The 22,468-nt window shown below is 44.9% G+C and overlaps 1 protein-coding gene across 4 annotated transcripts in view; it reads left to right on the top strand.

Annotated features, from left to right (window-relative positions):
* Nucleotides 1–1,216: 1,216 nt before the first annotated feature.
* TFE3 (transcription factor binding to IGHM enhancer 3) overlaps nt 1,217–22,468 on the top strand; it is a 31,911-nt gene continuing 10,659 nt past the window's right edge. The window contains exons 1-4 of one of the 4 annotated variants that reach the window (XM_056540908.1): nt 1,217–1,813; nt 11,801–11,914; nt 16,508–16,727; nt 20,225–20,476. In XM_056540908.1, the coding sequence (XP_056396883.1) occupies nt 1,755–1,813; nt 11,801–11,914; nt 16,508–16,727; nt 20,225–20,476 (645 nt within the window). In that variant the 5' untranslated portion in view covers nt 1,217–1,754. Of the gene's footprint in view, nt 1,814–9,691; nt 9,842–10,023; nt 10,184–11,800; nt 11,915–16,507; nt 16,728–20,224; nt 20,477–22,468 lie in introns of those variants that run through there. The other 3 variants (XM_056540907.1, XM_056540910.1, XM_056540909.1) reach the window with 3 other exon arrangements.

Genomic DNA, 22,468 nt, shown 5'->3' with positions numbered 1-22,468 from the left:
AACTTCCAGGGGACGATGGGAGTTGTAGTTACACAACAGCAATAGAGATAAACATTGTAAATCGATCGTAAATATTCTGTGAGCAGCTACTATTCAGTGATCTGCATCCCATAGAGCCCAATATGGCAGTCACTGTCACTCTCATCATGCTCAGTACCCTGCGATATCCAGGTAGGGTTACCACCGGTATTTTACCGACACATCTGGTATTTCGGCCACCCTGCCGGTAAAAAGTACCGGCAATGCAATGGGCGGTATTTATCCAACCAATCTTTCAACTCCCGGAATGTTGCACCATAACCTATACCAGTGTTTTCCAACCAGAGCGCCTCCAGCTGTTGCAAAACTACAACTCCCAGCATGCCCGGACAGCCGTTGGCTGTCCGGGCATGCTGGGAGTTGTAGTTTTGCAACAGCTGGAGGCACCCCTGGTTGGGAAACACTGGTAACATTGGTATAGTCCAACATGCTGGGAGTTGTAGTTTTCGTTTCGGGCAGCTGCTGAGCCACAGACTATATCAGAGCATGCTGGGAGTTGTAGTTAGTAACTACAACTCTCGAATTTAATTTAAAAAAAAGCGATCAAAAAGTCTCATCAAAACAAAAATGGTACCGTTAAAAACTACAGACTGGGGCGCAAAAAATGAGTCCTCATACATCCCCGTACGGGAGAAATAAAAAAGTTATAGGGGTCAGAATAGGACAAAATTTTCCCCCGCAAATGCGTATCCTGTGATGTCACGCATATATAATTAATTATGCAAATGAGCATGGCCGGTATTTATTTATTTATTTTTTTGCAAGAAAGGTGTCAACCCTATATCCAGGGCACGATGGGAGTTGTAGTTGTGCATCATCTGTAGAGATAAAGGTTGAAGATTGCTCCTGTGAATGTTCTGAAACTACTCATCCCACCATTGCCGCTGATGATTGGAGTTGTAGTTTTCACAAGACCCGGCGTGGCAGAAAAAAAAAAAACCGGAAAAAAAAGCTTTGACGTTTTGTGAGACAGATGATGAAAAGCACAGAAAGAAATAGCAACGTTCTATATTTAAGACCAATGGAAAGATCAATACGGCGGATTTCTCATGCGCCTTACGTCACTGTGTGTTTACACTTGCCCTTCTTGTATGGTGCAGGCAGCGCAGGGTTAACCGGTGACGTTGCCCTCCCGGCGGCCATTGATTGGCTGCACTATTGTCCCTATGTCAGCCCATGCTTGCTGCGGAATTTCCCTAGTCTGTGAGTCACCCGTTAACCCCTCGCGCGCCGGTGGCCCAGGCCAGGCCATGGAGAAGGGCTGCGTTGCAAGAATCCACCTGATTCAGCATAGCAAGGGTGCAGGCGGCTGAGCTCAGCCCAGAGAGAGGAAGAGTAAGAAGGAGGGGGCGGCAGAGACAACAGGGAGAGAAGCAGGGAGGGGGGCTTGTTTTTGCTCTGTTCCAGTTATGGGAAGTACAGTATGAACTGTGCACTTAGTAGAGAGAAACAGGGAGGACCAGACAGAGAGGCGCATCAGGCGGCGGCGCGAGAGGCGAAATACCGACGCCGCTTACGAAACGAAAGCTCAACGACGCACTCCGTATTCTACACCGTAATCGGAAGAAGCGGACGCACGCCTTAAAAAAAATAATTAAAAAAGTCAACCAAGAGGGGGGCCCTAAGCCGATCGGAGTTCTGGAACTCGCCAGCGATGTCTCATGATATAGCCGCTGAGACCCCCAAAGTGCACGACAACCCGCAGCACACAGTCTATGTCCTGGTGGGATCCAGCGCTGACAGCATCCAGCTGCTCAGGTAACAGCGAGATACAGTAAGAACGACCATTACAACTTTTTTGCAAGCCGGGGTGCCCCCCTACTTATAAATGGGTGACGGGCACTGTGGGTGTTATATGTATCGATTAGCGGTGTGGTCTGGGGGAGCCGTGTTTGGGGGTCTGCATCTAAAGCAGTGTTTCCCAACCAGGGTGCCTTCAGCCATTGCAAAACTACAACTCCCAGCATGCCGGGCATGCTGGGAGTTGTAATTTTGCAACAGCTGCAGGCATCCTGGTTGGGAAACACTGATCTAGGGGCACTTGGTGGCACCTGGGGGGGGGGGAAGGGGGCTATGCGTGGGCATAGGGGTCTTCATTCATGGCAGTATTTCGCAACTAGGGTGCCTTTAGCCATTGAAAAACTACAACTCCCAGCAAAATATGTCCTCGTATGCTGGTAGTTGTAGTTTTGCAACAGCTGGAGGCACCCTGGTTGGAAAACACTGATCTAGGGGCACAGTCTAACCGTGTTGGTACATGGTAGTACCTGGGGAGGGGGCTATGCGTAGGTATAGAAGTCTGTTTGGGGTCTGCATTTTGAGCAGTGTTTCACAACCAAGGTGCCTTCAGCTGTTGCAAAACAACAACTCCAAGCATGCCCGGACAGCCTTCGGCTGTCCGGGCATGCTGGGAGTAGTTGTTTTGCAACAACTGGAGGCTCCCTGGTTGGAAAATACTGATCTAGGGGCACAGTCTAACCATCTTGGTACTTGGTGGCACTGAAGTGGGGCTATGCATGGGCATAGGGGTCTGTTTGGGGGTCTGCATTTAGGGCAGTGTTTCCTTTGGATGTCCCGGCATGCTGGGAGTTGTAGTTTTGCAATAGCTGCAGGCACCCTGGTTGGTAAACACTGCATGTTGGTACTTGGTGGCACCTGGGGGGGGGGGGGGGGATATGCCTGGGCATAGGGGACTGCATCTAGGGCAGTGTTTCGCAATCAGGGAGCTAAAACTACAACTCCCAGCATGCCTGGACAGCCAAAAACACTCATCTAGGGGCACAGTCTAACCATCTTGGTGGCACCTAGAGGGAGCTATGTGTAGGCATAGGGGTCTGTTTAGGGCCTGCTTCTAGGGCAGTGTTTCCCAACCAGGGTGCCTGCAGCCGTTGCGAAACTAAACTCCCAGCATGCCTTACTTTCGCAACAGCTGGAGGCACCCTGGTTGAGAAGCACTGATCTAGAGGCACATTCTAACCATCTTGGTAGTTGGCGGCACCTAGGGGCATTGTACACATTGGCTGGGGGGGGGGTATCGCATGTAGAAATGGGGCAGCCATGTTGGCATCGTGCACGGGAGGGAGGACGGAGCAGTACTCGGCTTTTGCTTAGTCATTCAGCGGATGAAAACACATGGGGCACAACCATTCGCGTCTATTAATACACTTGTCGACTAATAAGCCGGGCACGACGCTCGGTGGTATCCTAAGGGATCATCGAGGCGCCTACGCTTACTATGGCGGTGATCGGCAATGCAGGGGTTAAGCCATAAGCAAACTGATGGTCTTAATAATAATAAGGGTTAATTCTTATACCTCCCCCCCCCTCCTGTGTAGAATGGCTGACATAAGCAGGACTGTGCCGCCACCCCCCTCCTCTGACTAGAAGTTGTTGTGCAACTCCGGCAAAGGCTGTGTTGTCACAGTGCGATGGCCCCCGGCATGTTGGAGGAGGGGCCCCGCAGTGGCCCCTAATGTCCAGTTCATGAAAAAGACAACAACATGCAATAGATGTGTTCTGAAAGAAAGACATAGAAATTCATTTAAAAGAGCTGAAATCTTATGTATTACTTTGTATGATGCTGAATGCAGAATCTATTGTTCCCTGTTGTCAGCTGTTTCCCTTAGGTCAGTGTTTGTTAACTCGACTACAACTCTCATCATGTCCTGACAGCCCTGCGCTTCCTCTTCACCGGTGATCTCTCCAGCTCTTGCAGCACTACAATGCCAAGCATGTCCTGACAGCTTAAACTTCTTTATAGCCTAGGTCTCTAAACTGTGGACCTCCAGCTGTTGCAAAACTACAACTCCCATCATGGTCTGGCTGCCTATACTGCCAATATAGCCTAAGATCTCTAAACTGTGTGCATCCAGCTGTTGCAAAACTACAACTCCCATCATGGCCTGACTGCCTATACTGCCAATATAGCCTAAGGTTTCCAAACTGTGTGCCTCCAGCTGTTGCAAAACTACAACTCCCAGCTTAATCTTCTTTATAGCCTAGGTCTCTAAACTGTGTGCATCCAGCTGTTGCAAAACTACAACTCCCATCATGGTCTGGCTGCCTATACAGCCAATATAGCCTAAGGTTTCCAAACTGTGTGCCTCCAGCTGTTGCAAAACTACAACTCCCAGCTTAAACTTCTTTATAGCCTAGGTCTCTAAACTGTGAATCTCCAGCTGTTGCAAAACTACAACTCCCATCATGGTCTGACTGCCTATACTGCCAATATAGCCTGAGGTTTCCAAACTGTGTGCCTCCAGCTGTTGCAAAAGTACAACTCCCATCATGGCCTGACTGCCTATACTGCCAATATAGCCTAAGGTGTTCAAACTGTGTGCCTCCAGCTATTTCAAAACTACAACTCCCAGCATGGTCTGACTGCCTATAATACCTACATAGCCTAGGTCTACGAACTGTGGACTATCAGCTGTTCCATAACTACAACTCCCAGCATGGTCTGACTGCCTATACTTCTTTTATAGCCTAGGTCTCTAAACGGTGTGCCTCCAGCTATTGCAAAACTACAACTCCCAGCATGGTCTGACTGCCTATAATTCCTACATAGACTCTGTCTACAAACTGTGGACCATGAGCTGTTCCATAACTACAACTCCCAGCAGGTCATCTGTAGTGTGTATCCAAGGGCAACCAGCAGAGTTGTGAATGCAGCTCTGGAGGTGATTGAAGTGTAAGACAGAGTGCAACAGAATGCCTTCATCAGTGGTCTCCAAACTGTGGACCTCCAGCTGTTACACAACTGTTGGCTCTATGGGCATGATGCAAAACTACAACTCCCAGCATGCCCAGACAGCTTACATTGATTTAGGCCAGTGGTCTCCAAACTGTGGATCTCCAGATGTGGCAAAACTACAACACCCAGCATCCCCGGACAGCCAACGGCTGTCCGGGCATGCTGGGTGTTGTAGTTTTGCCACATCTGGAGGTCCACAGTTTGGAGACCACTGATATATGCTAATAGGTGAGTCAGGGTCTTGGCCCTTTAGATGTTATGCAACTACAACTCCCACTATATTTCGCAGACACCTACTGGGAGTTTTTGTCTTAAAGGGGTACTCCTCTGAAAAACCTTCTTTTTCTAAATCAACTGGTGTCAGAAAGTTAAACAGATTTGTAAAATACTTCTATTTAAAAGTTTTAATCCTTCCAGTACTTATCAGCTGCTGTATGCTCCACAGGAAGTTCTTTTCTTTTTGAATTTCCTTTCTGTCTGACCACAGCGCTCTCTGCTGACACCTCTGTCCATTTTAGGAACTGTCCAGAGTAGAAGCAAATCCCCATAGCACACTATCCTGCTCGAGACAGTTCCTAAAATGGACAGAGGTGTCAGCAGAGAGCACTGTAGTTAGACAGAAAGGCCTTTGCAAAATGAAAGTAGCAATTTGATTGGTTGCTATGGGCAACTGGGCAACTTTTCCTTTGCACAGGTTTTGATAATTCTCCCCACTAGTCCTTTTTTCTTATTGAGAACACATGCGCGCTCAGTTGAACTGAGCACGCATGTGTTTAAGGGAATAGCTGTGGACCAAACATATTTTTGGTGGTCAGCTATTGAAGGCAAATGGGCAACTTCAGCCTTGTGGCGGCCATTTTGATTCATTTAGTAGAAAGTACAATTGCACAGATGTAAGCAGAATGTTGATGAGTATTCGTACCGGTTGCGGACATATTGCAATATGTGGTCTGTGGAGATAAGAAAGATTCATTTCCAGTAATGTGTGGAAAGTCCATTTGCAGAGTAGATGATAAGATGGACCATGTAATGCACAGGGCGGCGTTATTGCCGGACATAAATTCCGGCGGAGGTAAATGTAACATTACAGAAATGTTTATAATGTATTGAAATGGTTGCGGAAGAGGAAGAACAATGCTCCTCCGCATTAACAGATTCACATCCAGAGCTGTGTTCGCAATTCTGCCGTTTTCATAAAGCCGCGAGTGTCGGGTCGAATGTCTGACGACAAGGTAAAGGTCATCTGTAGTCTGTATCCAAGGACAACCAGCGGAGTTCTGACTGCAGCTCTGGAGGTGATTGGAGTGTAAGGCCATGTTCACATGACGGAATGCCCACCCAGAATGCCAGGACGGAATGCCCACCCAGAATGCCAGGACAGAATGCCCACCCAGAATGCAAGGACGGAATACCCACCCAGAATGCCAGGACAGAATCGGAATTTCCACTGCAGATCTTTCCGCCGTGTGTACGGCGCAGCTGAATCCCATCAAAAAGAATGGGACTCTGCTGCAAAGGAATTTCCGAGCGGAACTGTGGACCACCAGATGTTGCAAAACTACATCTCCCTGCATGCCTAGACAGCTATCATTGATTTAGGCCAGTGGTCTCCAAACCATGGACCTCCAGATGTTGCAAAACTACAACTCCCAGCATGCCTAGACAGCTATCAATGATTTAGGCCAGTGGTCTCCAAACCATGGACCTCCAGATGTTGCAAAACTACAACTCAGAGCATGCCTAGACAGCTATCATTGATTTAGGCCAGTGGTCTCCGAACCGTGGACCTCCAGATGTTGCAAAACTACAACTTCCAGCATGCCTAGACAGCTATCATTGATTTAGGCCAGTGGTCTCCAAACCACAGACCTCCAGATGTTGCAAAACTACAACTCCCAGCATGCCTAGACAGCTATCAATGATTTAGGCCAGTGGTCTCCAAACCATGGACCTCCAGATGTTGCAAAACTACAACTCAGAGCATGCCTAGACAGCTATCATTGATTTAGGCCAGTGGTCTCCAAACCATGGACCTCCAGATGTTGCAAAACTACAACTCCCAGCATGCCTAGACAGCTATCATTGATTTAGGCCAGTGGTCTCCAAACCATGGACCTCCAGATGTTGCAAAACTACAACTCCCAGCATGCCTAGACAGCTATCATTGATTTAGGTCAGTGGTCTGAGAACCGTGGACCTCCAGATGTTGCAAAACTACAACTCAGAGCATGCCTAGACAGCTATCATTGATTTAGGCCAGTGGTCTCCAAACCATGGACCTCCAGATGTTGCAAAACTACAACTCAGAGCATGCCTAGACAGCTATCATTGATTTAGGCCAGTGGTCTCCGAACCGTGGACCTCCAGATGTTGCAAAACTACAACTTCCAGCATGCCTAGACAGCTATCATTGATTTAGGCCAGTGGTCTCCAAACCATGGACCTCCAGATGTTGCAAAACTACAACTCCCAGCATGCCTAGACAGCTATCATTGATTTAGGCCAGTGGTCTCCGAACCGTGGACCTCCAGATGTTGCAAAACTACAACTTCCAGCATGCCTAGACAGCTATCATTGATTTAGGCCAGTGGTCTCCAAACCATGGACCTCCAGATGTTGCAAAACTACAACTCCCAGCATGCCTAGACAGCTATCATTGATTTAGGCCAGTGGTCTCCGAACTGTGGACCTCCAGATGTTGCAAAATTACATCTCCCAGCATGCCTAGACAGCTATCATTGATTTAGGCCAGTGGTCTCCAAACCATGGACCTCCAGATGTTGCAAAAGTACAACTCCCAGCATGGCCGGACAGCCAATGGCTGTCCGGCCATGCTGGGAGTTGTAGTTTTGCAACATCTGGAGGTCCACGGTTTGGAGACCACTGTTCTTTTGTGCAGTACATGTGGTTCATACGAGATTCCGCTGTGTTCTTTGTTAGTAACATGAGGATATTCCGGGACATGGAAAATGCAGAACATGTGGAAGCCATTTATGTGGTATGACAATTGAAATGCAAATTACAAGTAAATGTTTCAGCTAGTATCGGTGAAAATGCAAAACAATAGATACGGAGGAAAAAAGTTCATTGAAGTCTGTGCCGCCAAACAAATCCACGGACCCGTCAAACTGTAGTCAGTAGGGGGTCCGGCTCCTGCAGGTGTGAACCTAACCTATACAGGAATAGAAATACAAAGCGGATTTCTTACAAAAAACAGCGCCACCCCTGTCTTCAGGTTGTGCGCGGTATTTCAGCTCGGATCCATTTAGTTCAACAGAACGGTGTTGTCATACCACGCACAGCCTGAGGACAGGTGTGGCGCTGTTTTCTGGTAGAAATCAGCTTTGTTTTTCTAATCTTGGCTAACTCCTTTAGGCAAGATGACAACATGCGTCGTCCTTTGTTTAGTCTACATTCACATTGCGGTTTTGTATACATTTATCTATTTCTATTAGAGTCTGTTTATTTTTGCTGTATGCAATAATGTGCATTTAAAGAAAAAGCTGATTTTTTTACACTTATTTATTTATTTATTTATTTATGAAAGCTTGAAAGCTTTGTCAAGGAATACTGCTTTAGTCTCTTTGTATTGCTACAGACCAGTGTTTCCCAACTAGTGTGCCTCCAGCTGTTGCAAAACTTCAACTCCCAGCTGTCTGGGGAAAATTTGGTTTTGCAACAGCTGTAGGCACCCTGGTTGGGAAACACTGCCTTAGACATTGGCTTGACAGGAACCAAATCTGTTTGTCGGACAAGCCGACCAGCGAATGGGTATGGTGGTGTCCAAACTGTCCCCCAATGGCAGATGTCAGGGGAAAGAAGGATCGGGCACGTTGGATTCAGAACAAATGTATACTCTGGCATACTGAGCGTGCATGTGCCCGTTTATGGATCAGGAGGAATAGTTGTCTGACAACTGAGGTATATGGCCACCTATAGTGCTATCTCACTGGGGTTAAAGGGGTACTCCGGAGACAAACTTTTTTTTTTTTTTTTTTAAATCAACTGGTGCCAGAAAGTTAAACAGATTTGTAAATGACTTCTATTAAAAAAAATCTTAATCCTCCCTGTACTTATTAGCTGCTGAATACTACAGTGGAAATTAATTTCCGTTTGAAACACAGAGCTCTCTGCTGACATCATGAGCACAATGCTCTCTGCTGACATCTCTGTCCATTTTAGGAACTGTGCAGGGTAAAAGGAAATCCCCATAGCAAACATATGCTGTTCTGCACAGTTCCTAAAATGGACAGAGATGTCAGCAGAGAGCACTGTGGTCATGATATCAGCAGAGAGTTCTGTGTTTCAAAAAGAAAAGAATTTCCGCTGTAGTATTCAGCAGCTAATAAGTACAGGAAGGATTAAGATTTATTAATAGAAGTAATTTACAAATCTGTTTAACTTTCTGGCACCAGTTGATTTAAAAAAAAAATAAAGTTTTTCACCGGAGTACCCCTTTAAGGAGAAATACAGTAGCCATGTTGATTGCCACCCAGCTTTCACAGACTCCTGAATGGCATCATACTTAGCCGATGCTTTTTCACAACCCTTTACATACAGAGAGACTTTTAGAAATCATGGGCTGATAACAGGTAGCAATAGCTTGCATGCAGTGGATAACAAAAAAAAATATATATATAAATATATATATATATATACATATATATATATATATATATATATACAGTATATATATATGATGCAAATCAAAGAATTTTGATTTGCATATATATATATATATATATATATATATATATATATATATATATAATATATATACATACATACACACGAGGCTACCCCTCCCTTCAGTTACAGTGACATGTGGGGTTCATTAGGACAGCACCGATCATGGGGTTTCCTAAACAGGAAGGCCGGGTCACACGCCAGGCGCTGGCACTTCCTCCGCCATATTGTTCTGCTAAGAGCTGGATGTATAAGAACTACATCTATCTATACAGTATATTCTCTTCTATACATCTATTACAGGCAGAAAGCGGTCGTCCCCAGCAGCCAATCAGGTTTCAGCTTTCATTTTCCTAAGCCAAGGCAGAAACCATTTATCGGTTGCTATGGGCAACGGTTACAGGGAACACAGGACCCCATTGACTTTAATGCTGCGCTATTTTGCCCAGTATTTTTCATGGAACCTGTGACAGAGTCACCTGACACAGGTGTGGACCCCCCCCCCCCCCTACGAAAATTCACCAGGGAATTTAATCGCTGAATTCCGTTGGCGGATCCGCGCTGCCCATGGTCTGCGCAGCATGATCCAAATGAGATCAATAGGGATTCTTCTGCAAGTGGATTATCCGTAGGGTGCATTGGCGCTTAGGTGTAAATAACAAGCGCGCTCTGCATCCAATTGTAACAAACCCACAGCTTTGAGAAGTAAAGATTCTATTCATTATTATTTTTGTATGCGAGGGGGAGGGGGACAGTCTGTTTTTTGTTTATGGGCTATGGTATAGAAATGGAAGATGTCTGATTTTTATATGTCTGTTCCATAAATACTTTAAATAAATATATATATATAAAAAAAAAATTATTAAAGATTTTATTCAGGTCACATAAATATAAATACTTTTAGGACACATATCATGGGGGAGAGAAATACTGAGACCCCGTCAGTATTTCTCTTCACAGGGTCAGCCCCCCATCCAATAAATGAGGCTGGGCTGCCTGCCATGGTTAAGGGGGCATCTCAGGGGATGGGACATGTCTGTCTTAGGCTGTCCGGGCATGCTGGGAGTTGTAGTTTTGCAACAGCTGGAGGCACATTGGTTAGAAAATACTGGTTTAGGGATAAACAAGGGGTACCAAGATAGTCAGACTGTGCCTCTAGATCACAGTTTTCTAACCAGAGTGCATCTAGCTGTTCCAAAACTACAACTCCCAGCATGCCCGGATGGCCAGAAGCTGTCCAGGCATGCTGGGAGTTGTAGTTTTCCTTCAGCTGGAGGCACATTGGTTAGAAAATATTGGTTTAGGGGTAAACAAGGGGTACCAAAATGGTTAGACTGTGCCCTTAGATCAGTTTTTGCACAACCAGTGTGCCTCCAGCTGTTGATAAACTGCCAGCATGTTCAGACAGCTACTGGTCTAGGGGTAAACAAGGGGTACCAAGATGGTTAGACTGTGCCCCTAGATTACTGTTTTCTAACCAGAGTTCTTCTAGCTGTTCCAAAACTACAACTCCCAGCATGCCCGGATGGTAAAAAGCTGTCAAGGCATGCTGGGAGTATTAGTTTTCCTACAGCTGGAGGCATATTGGTTAGAAATAAAAAAAAAATAGGGGTAAATAAGGGTTACCAAAATGGTTAGACTGTGCCCCTAGATCAGTGTTTCGCAACCAGTGTGCCTCCAGCTGTTGATAAACTTCAACTGCCAGCATGCCCAGACAGCCACTGGTCTAGGGGTAAACAGGGGGTACCAAGATGGTTAGACTGTGCCCCTAGATTACTGTTTTCTAACCAGAGTTCCTCTAGCTGTGGTAAAACTACAACTCCCAGCATGCCCGGACAGCCTTTGGCTGTCCGGGCATGCTGGTAGTTGTAGTTTTGCAACAGCTGGAGGCATTTTGGTTAGGAAACACTGGTCTAGGAGTAAGCAAGGTGTGCCAAGATAGTTAGCCTTGGCTCCTAGATCAGTGCTTTTCCAACCAGTGTGTCTCCAGCTGTTGCACAACTACAACTCCCAGCATGCCTGACAGCCGGGCATGCTGGGAGTTGTAGTTTTGCAACAGCTGGAGGCACACTGGCTGGGAAAACACTGATCTAGACGTATGAATAGGGGTTAACAAGCTGAGACGGGTATAAGTCTGGAGTGGTTGCAGGATTATCATTGACAGCAAGCGCTGGTATTGAAAATGGTGATCTATTGAAGCATGAAAGTTGCATTGTTTTGTTTGTACGTTGAGTGAACTTTATGTACTGGAAGAAGAAGACAATGACCCATTGTCTTGGCGCCCGTGTAATGATAACATCCTACTCTCTCTCATCCTGACAGTCTGAGCCCCATCTTGCCCGAGTCTGGGATTGTCGCCGACATTGACGTTGAGACGGCGCTCGAGCCCAGCGAGGAGCAATTCTACCAGCTGAAGAGCCAGCCCATCTCTTCTAGGTAAGATGTCAGGCGCAGGATGCGTTCAGACAGGAAGAACGCCGACACACACATGTAACCCGCCGGACACCCGCAGCCCCGCAGTCAACAGGAAAAAAAGAGATAAGCGCCAGACGTACGGCAGAAAAACAACCGCCCTGATAATACCTGGCATCGACCCGCACACACTCAGCACTTTACAGTGCAAAAAAATAAAAAATAAATAATTATAATAATATACATACACATATATATATATATATATATATATATATATATATATATATATATACACACACACATATACATATATATATATATATATATACATTCCTTATCAATGGAAAAAATAAAGGGGCTCTTTGTCCTGTTTTTATTTATTTATTTATTTATTTATTCATTCATTCATTTAGTCTCCCACATACAAAAGAAAAACAAACATCAAATATATATATATATATATATATACACACAGTAAAACGTTATGTAGAGCAAAAATTACAATTACATTACAAGGGGTGTTCCAGGAAAAAACTTATATATATATATATATATATATATATATATATATATATATATATATCAACTGGTGCCAGAAAATTAAACAGATGTGTAAATTACTTCTATTAAAAAATCTTAATCCTTTCAATAATTATCAGCTGCTGAAGTTGAGTTGTTGTTTTCTGTCAGGCAACAGTGCTCTCTGCTGACGTCTCTGCTTGTCTCGGGAACTGCACAGAGTAGGAGAGGTTTGCTATGGGGATTTGCTTCTAAACTGGGCGGTTCCCGAGACACGTGTCATCAGAGAGCACTTAGACAGAAAAGAACAACTCAACTTCATCAGCTCATAAGTACTGAAAGGATTAAGATTTTTTAATAGAAGTCATTTACAAATCTGTTTAACTTTCTGGAGCCAGTTGATATATAAAAAAAAGTTTTTTTCCTGGATAACCCCTTTAATCTCCCAACCCTCCCCATCCCCACACATTCCCTTCCCTCCCGCATGCCGAAAAACAAGATCCACATGGCAGATTTTGTTGCAGAAATTTCCGCAACTTTCCTATACATCACCCCCCTCATTCAGATGAATGGAACGGGATTTTCAGCCCCCAAAAATTCCTGCTGCAAATTCTGCAACGTGTGAATTCGTGACATTAAAGGAGCACTCCGAGCAAAAACATATACAGGGCAGGGCATAACAGCAATAGCATATATAAGAATAGGGCATAATACAGGGATTTAAAGGGGTACTCCGGTGGCAAACTTTTTTTTTTTTTTTTTTAAATCAACTTGTGCCAGAAAGTTAAACAGATTTGTAAATTACTTCTATTAAAAAAATCTTAATCCTTCCAGTACGTATTAGCTGCTGAATACTACAGGGGAAATTCTTTTTTTTTTTGGAACACAGAGCTCTCTGCTGACATCATGACCACAGTGCTCTCTGCTGACATCTCTGTCCATTTTAGGAACTGTCCAGAGTAGGAGAAAATCCCCATAGAAAACATATGCTGCTCTGGACAGTTCCTAAAATGGACAGAGATGTCAGCAGAGAGCACTGTGCTCGTGATGTCAGCAGAGAGCTCTGTGTTCCAAAAAGAAAAGAATTTCCTCTGTAGTATTCAGCAGCTAATAAGTACTGGAAGGATTAAGATTTTTTAATAGAAGTAATTTACAAATCTGTTTAACTTTCTGGCACCAGTTGATTTAAAAAAATAAAATAAAATAAAAAGTTTGCCACCGGAGTACCCCTTTAATGGATCTTAAAAACTAAAGTTAACAACCCCACCCACCGATCTGCTATTGGTCGTCGCCACCTCACTCCTATCCCTTCAGGGGGATCGTGGGTGTCTTAGACAACCGCAATCCCCCTTATATTCCGGGTCACCATTGTCCCGTAATGACCCGGAATCGGCGCCAATCGCAAGTGTGAATTCACTTGCGATTTGCGCCGATCACCGACATGGGGGGTCTGATGACCGCCCTGGGCATTTGCGCAGGGTGCCTGCTGATCGATATCAGCAGTCACCCCGGTCCGGTCCCCGACAGCGGGGACCGAAATTCCCACGGGCGTACAGGTACGCCCTGGGTCCTTAAGTACCAGGGACCGAAGGCGTACCTGTACGCCCTGGGTCCCTATGTAGTTAAAAAACACCAGAGAATATTTGTGTCATGTTCTGTGTATAGATTAGTGTTTTTCAACCAGTGTTCCTCCAGCTGTTGCAAAACTACAACTCCCAGCATGCCCGGCTGTCAGGCATGCTGGGAGTTGTAGTTGTGCAACAGCTGGAGACACACTGGTTGGAAAAGCACTGATCTAGGAGCCAAGGCTAACTATCTTGGCACCCCTTGCTTACCCCTAGACCAGTGTTTCCTAACCAAAATGCCTCCAGCTGTTGCAAAACTACAACTACCAGCTGGGAGTTGTAGTTTTGCAACAGCTGGAGGCACACTGGTTGCTAAACACTGGTCTACCTCTCTCTCTCTTTTCTGCTTTTAGCAGTTACGAAACGTCGCCCCATTGTGCAATCCACCGCCAGTGAAGCAACATTTGCATAATTTAAATGATTGCGAAATTTGATATTACTCAAATGCATTTATATTCATCACATTGCAAACACATTACACGCATCACCCTGCTTTACACTGCGGCTTAGCTTGCCTAATGAGAGGGACAGTGCAGGGATTTCTTTTATACCCAGGGACATGTCAAAAGTTTTTATCGGTCGGAGTCTGACTAGAACGAGCAGGGAGAAAAAGAGGGCAGCTCCTCTCTCCGCTTTGTGTCTATGACAGGGTTTTCCAACTGGGGTGCCTCCAGCTGTTGCAAAACTACAACTCCCAGCATGCTGGGAGTTGTAGTTTTGCAACAGCTGGAGGCGTCCGGGTTAAGAAACAGTGGTCTAGGAGACCTTGGTGGCCCATTAGACAAACTTAAAGGGGTACTCTGGTGGAAAACTTTATTTTTTAAATAAATTAATGCCAGAAAGTTAAACAGATTTGTTAACTATTTCTATTAAAAAATATCCTTCCAGTATTTATTAGCAGCTGTATGCTACAGAGGAAATTCTTTGCTTTTTGAATTTCTTTTTTTTGTCTTGTCCACATTGCACTCTGCTGACACCTCTGTCCATGTCAGGAACTGTCCAGAGCAGCATAGGTTTGCAATGGGGATTTTCTCCTGCTCTGGACAGTTCGTGATACGGGCATCAGGTGTCAGCAGAGAGCACTGTGGACAAGACAAAAGATAAATTCAAAAAGAAAAGAATTTCCTCTGTAGCATACAACTGCTATAAAAGTACTGGAAGCATAACGATTTTTTTTTATAGAAGTAATTTACAAATTTGTTTAACTTTCTGGCGCCGATTGATTTAAAAAAATTTAAAAAATCCCACCGGAGTGCCCCTTTAAATTGTGAGTCTGTCCAGGACATGTCACACAGACTTGCTCGTTCTTGGTTGTTGTGATTTGTCGCGGTGTGAACACTCAAAATGTTTGATATGCCTCTACAACATATTAAAAAGCGGTACTCGGGAGATAAAAAAACCAAAGTTTTTCATTCAACTGGCGCCAGAAAGTTATACAGATTTGTAAATTACTTCCATTTAAAAATCTTAATCCTTCCTGTACTTATCAGCTGCTGTGTACTCCACTTGAAGTTGTGTAGTTCTTTACAGTCTGACCACAGTGCTCTCTGCTGACATCTCTGTCCGTGCCAGTTGGAACTGTCCAGAGCAGGAGAAAATTACCCATAGTGACACCACAGTTCCTGACAGGGACAGAGGTGGCAGCAGAGAGCACTGTGGCCAGCCTAAAAAGAACTACACAACTTACTGCAGCTGATAAGTACTGGAAGGATTAAGATTTTTAGATAAAAGTAATTTACAAATCTGCATAGCTTTCTGGCACCAGTTGATTTAAAAAAAAAAAAAAAACATATATATTTTGTTTCCAGAGTACCCCTTTAAAGGGGTACTCCACTGGCCAGCGTTTGGAACATTTAATTCCGAACACTGTGTGCGCGCTGCGGGGTGGGCCATGCCCCCTAGTAAAATGCCACACCCCCTCAATGCAAGTCTAGGAGGGGAGCATGACAAGTGCCATGCCACTCCCATAGAATTGCATTGAGGGGCGTGGCCTGATGCCCAAAGGGGCGTGGCCGACCCCAACAGCGCGTACACAACTTTCAGAACTAAATGTTTCGAACGCTGGCCAGTGGAGAACCCCTTTGAGGGAAAAAGATGTTGCCAGAGGTGTCTTGCAGCAGTTTAGTCCCCTATTCCCATTGAGAACACATGCACACTTCGCTAAGCCGAGCATGCATATTTAGGAAGGGACATGGAAATATGGCTATGTAATGTGTATGGCTAGAATGTGTCAGCTCAATGCTGTAGATCAGTGTTTCCCAACCAGTGTGCCTCCAGCTGTTGCAAAACTACAACTCCCAGCATGCCCGGACAGCCGAAGGCTGTCCGGGCATGCTGGGAGTTGTAGTTTTGCAACAGCTGGAGGCACACTGGTTGGGAAACACTGCTGTAGATCACGATCAGGGATAATGCCGCAGATAGGCCAGTACATGAACTCACTTTTCAATGTCCCTTTTTTCCCTCCTAACAGTCAGGCCCCATCGGAGTCCCCTCAATCCTCTTTTCAGACGCCGGGAACAATGTCGTCACGTATCCTTCTCCGGCAGCAGCTCATGCGGGCTCAGGCCCAGGAGCAAGAGAGACGGGAACAAGAGCAGAAAATGGCCCAGATCAGCGCACCGTCTCCTGCCATCAGTGTCAGTGCCGGCAGCCGCCCCACCCCGGCACAGGTGCCCCTGGAGGTCCTAAAGGTAAGGGGGTAGAAGAACTACATGAAACATGACTCCGGCATTTTAAACAATACGTCACAGACAAGAGATAATGGATGCAGGTCAAAACATGGGCATGACTGGCACTGCCCAAACATGACGCCACCATAGCAGATAAGATTCCAGCTTTGTGAGCGGCTGTGACATCACCGGCCCGAAAGAAATTCCAGCAAAAACCTGAATGTACAGTAATCCAAACCGCTCTGACACCAGTCGCCCAATCGCCACCTCCCAAAAATACTGAAGGTGCACAATTGGCATTACCATAAAGGCAGTTTGGTCAAATAGGGGCGTATAGAATACCAACTGATATAGGGCACAGGCTACACAGTAAAGCCTTGTTCACACCGCCGTTGTGCTCAGAAAAAAATACTCCACATCCGGTCTTTTTACTCAACTAGTGTTAAAATATCGGACACCTGACGGACCCCCTTCAAGTTAATGGGAGTCATCGGGAACTGGCGGTATCACTTGTGCCCCAACCCATTTATGGTCCGATTGGACGGACAGACCCTGTGTCGGAGCACAATGGCAGTGTGAACTTTGCCTAACTTAAAGGGGTGCTCCGGTGAAAAACATTATTTTTTTAAATCAACTGGTGCCAGAATGTTAAACAGATTTGTAAATTACTTCTATTTAAAAATCTTAATCCTTCCAGTACTTATCAGCTGCTGTATGCTCCACAGAAAGTTATTTTCTTTTTGAATTTCCTTTCTGTCTGACCACAGTGCTCTCTGCTGACACCTCTGTCCGTGTCAGGAACTGTCCAGAGCAGGAGAGGTTTGCTATGGGGATTTGCTCCTACTCTGGACAGTTCCTGAAACGGACAGAGGTGTCAGCAGAGAGCGGTGTGGTCAGACTGGAAAGAAATTAAAAAAGAAATGAACTTCCTGTGGAACATAAAGCAGCTGATAAGTACTGGAAGGGTTAAGAATTTTAAATAGATGTCATTTACAAATCTGTTTAACTTTCTAGCACCAGTTGATTAAAAAAATAAAATAAAAAAATAAAAAAAACATTTCACTGAAGTACCCCTTTAACAAAACACTTATTGTCAATGGGAAACAATGGGCAAGCAGCAGCATGCAACTATCTCCTCCTAGGAAACAAATAGGCTCAGTTACCACTTTTTTTTTTTTCTTCAAGCATTTTTTTTAGGAAAAAAAAAATGGCAGCAAAATAATGGCAAAAAAAAAAAGAAAAACTACCACTGTATTTTCCTGCACTTTTGCTGTTTTTCTGACGTTTTGTGTAAAAATTGCATTTTTTTCTCCTTTTGCAGTTTTTTTTCCATGTCCACCCTTTTTTTTTTTTTTTACTTTTTATTAAAAATAGACTTCTATGGGAGAAAAATGTCAAGATTTCAGTGAAAAAACAAACAAAAAAACACCTACTACATGCTGCCATTTTTAAAAACTGCCACCGAGCCCCAAAAAGCCCAAAAAACACCAAAGTGGATATGGCGTTTTATAAATTCCTAATGACGTGCAGCTAACATGGCCGCTGCATTTTTTCTCTAATAGGAAGTATTTGCAGAAAAAAAAAAATGTTATAAATAAATAAACATAGAAAACTTATCTGAAGGGTGGAGTCACATGTGTCGTATTTGGCTCCGTATTTGGTGCTGCGTATTTTCCTACACATTGAAGTCAATGGGTGGCAAGACCGGCGGCAGAAAATGACGGCACGTGTGACCCTACCCTTAAATTGCATGGTTTCCCAGCTGTTTTTAGTTGCTGCGTCGTTTAAGCTAAATCTTGCTTCCGCTGTATATTTACTGCCTGCATACTATACGGTATTTTGTATATCGGCCCCATCTCCTGTGTATATAATACAATACAGCACTCCCTGCTGAACAGATTTTGGTTGTATTTATTTAGCACTCAACCTGCTTGACCACAAGTGGAATTCCCCTTTAAAACCATTGTGTCAAGTTGTCAATGCGGAAATAAAACCTGTAAACATTCCCAGCGATTCAGAATGTGCTGTTTTTTTGTCACTTACTTTTGCTTGTGCGTTTAGTTTAGCGCTTTCCAGATTCCAATCTGCATTTCACTCGCTTAGTAGTTTGGTGATGTAACCCTCCAAAAATTAGGTCACTGTATACATGCTTCTATCTATATCAGTGTTTCCCAACAGGGTGCCTCCAGCTGTTGCAAAACTACAACTTCCAGCATGCCTTCGGCTGTCCGGGCATGCCTGGTGTTGTAGTTTTGCAACAGCTGGAGGCTCCCTACTAGTATAGCTCAACAAGTTTACATACACTTGCTCAGCAGTCAGTATCCCACCTTAGGAACACAGTATCAAACATGATGGGCTTGGATACACCAGCTCAAAAAGACAATATTATACATCACTGGCCTAGTTTTAAGATCAGCAGATAGTACCACACATAATAGGCCTAGATACATCAGCTCAGCAGGCAGTATCACACACGATAGGCCTAGATACATCAGCTCAGCAGATAGTACCACACATAATAGGCCTAGATACATCAGCTCAGCAGGCAGTATCACACAGGACAGGCCTAGATACATCAGCTCAGCAGGCAGTATCACACAAAATAGGCTTAGATCCATCAGCTCAGCAGGCAGTATCACACAGGACAGGCCTAGATACATCAGCTCAGCAGATAGTACCACACATAATAGGCCTAGATACATCAGCTCAGCAGGCAGTATCACACAGGACAGGCCTAGATACATCAGCTCAGCAGGCAGTATCACACAGGACAGGCCTAGATACATCAGCTCAGCAGGTAGTATCACACAGGACAGGCTTAGATGCATAAGCTCAGCAGACAGTATCACACAGGAGAGGCCTAGATACATCAGCTCAGCAGGCAGTTCACACAAAATAGGCTTAGATACATCAGCTCAGCAGGCAGTATCACACAGGACAGGCTTAGATGCATAAGCTCAGCAGACAGAATCACACAGGACAGGCCTAGATACATCAGCTCAGCAGGCAGTATCACACAGGACAGGCCTAGATACATCAGCTCAGCAGGCAGTATCACACAGGACAGGCCTAGATACATCAGCTCAGCAGGCAGTATCACACAGGACAGGCCTAGATACATCAGCTCAGCAGGCAGTATCACACAGGACAGGCCTAGATACATCAGCTCAGCAGGCAGTATCACACAGGACAGGCCTAGATACATCAGCTCAGCAGGCAGTATCACACAGGACAGGCCTAGATACATCAGCTCAGCAAGCAGTATCACACAGGACAGGCCTAGATACATCAGCTCAGCAAACAGTATCACACAGGACAGTCTTAGATGCATAAGCTCAGCAGGCAGTATCACACAGAATAGGCCTAGATACATCAGCTCAGCAGGCAGTATCACACAGGACAAGCCTAGATACCTTAGCATTCTGGGAGTTGTAGTTTTGCAACAGCTGGAGGCACCCTAGTTGGAAAACACTGATGTACATGTATTAATTGGTTTCCATTTGTTTTGTGTCTTTCAGGTTCAGACCCATTTAGAAAATCCGACAAAGTACCACATTCAGCAGTCTCAGAGGCAGCAGGTCAAACAGTACCTGTCCACCACCATGGGGACCAAGATGCCCTTACATACCTCTGCCCCGAGTACCACGACGATTAACGCTCCCTCTGCCGGAGTATCACCCCAGCCTGAACAGAACCCGCTCCCTATGGCCAGCAGTGCTCCGAATAGTCCTCTGGCAATGCTAAAAATTGGATCTAATTCTGAAAAAGAGGTAGGTGCTAGTGAGGGTTTCTATTCAGCAAAGGGAGCAATGGCTTCATATGGTAAAATGGCTTCATATGAACAATGGCTTCCTCATGGGCAATGGCTTCATATGGTAAAATGGCTTCATATGAACAATGGCTTCCTCATGGGCAATGGCTTCATATGGTACAATGGCCTCATATGGACAATGGCTTCATATGGACAATGGCTTCCTAATGGACAATGGCTTCCTAATGGACAATGGCTTCATATGGGCAATGGCTTCATATGGACAATGGCTTCCTCATGGGCAATGGCTTCATATGGACAATGGCTTCATATGGGCAATGGCTTCGTATGGGCCATGGCTTCATATGGACCATGGCTTCCTCGTGGGAAATGGCTTCATATGGGTAATGGCTTCATATAGGCAATGGCTTTATATGGGCAATGGCTTCATATGGGCAATGGCTTCCATGTGTGCAATGGCTTTATATGGGCAATGGCTTCATATCAGCAATGGCTTCCACGTGGGCAATGGCTTCATATAGGCAATGGCTTCCACGTGGGCAATGGCTTCCACGTGGGCAATGGCTTCATATGGACAATGGCTTCATATGGACAATGGCTTCATATGGACAATGGCTTCCATGTGGGCAATGGCTTCATATGGACAATGGCAGCTTAGTCCACCTTTTCCGGGTCGAATTCAAGTCCATTCTGCTAAGAATTAAAGGGTTATTCCTGGATTTTTTGTTCAGCCTATGATGCCAAGTTATAATCCTGTGTAATTCCCTTCTATTACTTCCGTGCGCCACTTTGGCACATTTTCATGCATCAATCTCACACCCGGAAGTGTTGTAGTAGTACTGATGCTCATCACAGAGAGTCACATGATCTCCAAGGGGCTTGGCTATGCAGCAGTGGGTGGGTGGATAGCAAGGGGGAGGGGATTTACTAATGTAATGCTATACACCCACCCACTGCAGTATAGCCACGCCTCCTGGAGACCATGTGACTTATGACATATTGTCTCTGGCCGCATGGAATGCTGGGAAAGGTCAGAGACAACAGTGAAATAAAAAGACCCGCACTACAGCACTTCCGGGTGCAGGCCCCTGTGCATGAAAACAGGAGAAAGCGCCACCCGGAGGTAATAGAAATGAATGACACAGTATTATAACTTCTCTTTAAGGGCTCAAAGGCTTTATTTCTGGGGTCCCTCTTTCCATATGTCTAGCCCCGCAAAGCTGGTCTTTTATTCATATTTCTGTCTACCACATACCATAGAAACAGACGTCCATAGAAGAGGTCTGCAGCTCATGGCTGATAGGACATGCTGGGAGTTGTAGTTTTACTACAGATTGAAACCCACTGACCCAAGGGTGTCCATACTATAGTGGCGGACCATGCGGCTGCTATGGGGCCCTTGGAGAGAGGGGGCCCCATCCTAGTTAGTCCCATTCCTTTTTCTATTAGTGCAGAACTCCTCCTACTCCAGGGAACTGCATTGTCATCAAATTAAAGGGGTACTCCCGTGGAAAACTTTTTTTTATTTTTTTTTTTTTAAATCAACTGATGCCAGAAAGTTAAACAGAGTTGTAAATGACTTCTATTAAAAAATCTTAATCCTTTTAGGGGCTGTATACTACAGAAGAAATGCTTTTCTTTTTGGATTTCTCTGATATCATGACCACAGTGCTCTCTGCTGACCTCTGCTGTCCATTTTAGGAACTGTCCAGAGCAGCATATGTTTGCTATGGGGATTTTCTCCTGTTCTGGACAGTTCCAAAAATGGACAGCAGGGGTCAGCAGAGAGCACTGTGGTCGTGACATCAGAGGAATCCAAAACGAAAACCTTTTTTTTCTGTAGTATACAGCCACTAAAAAGTACTGGAACGATTAAGATTTTTTTAATAGAAGTAATTTACAAATCTGTTTAACTTTCTGGCACCAGTCGATTTAAAAAAATAAATAAAAAAAAGTTTTCCACCGGAGTACCCCTTTAATGGTGGGGGTA

This window comes from Hyla sarda, chromosome 9 (assembly GCF_029499605.1).
Source record: "Hyla sarda isolate aHylSar1 chromosome 9, aHylSar1.hap1, whole genome shotgun sequence".
NCBI lineage: Eukaryota > Metazoa > Chordata > Amphibia > Anura > Hylidae > Hyla > Hyla sarda.
The sequence above is the reverse complement of the archived record's forward strand: the minus strand, read 5'-3'. Positions and strand labels throughout refer to the sequence as shown.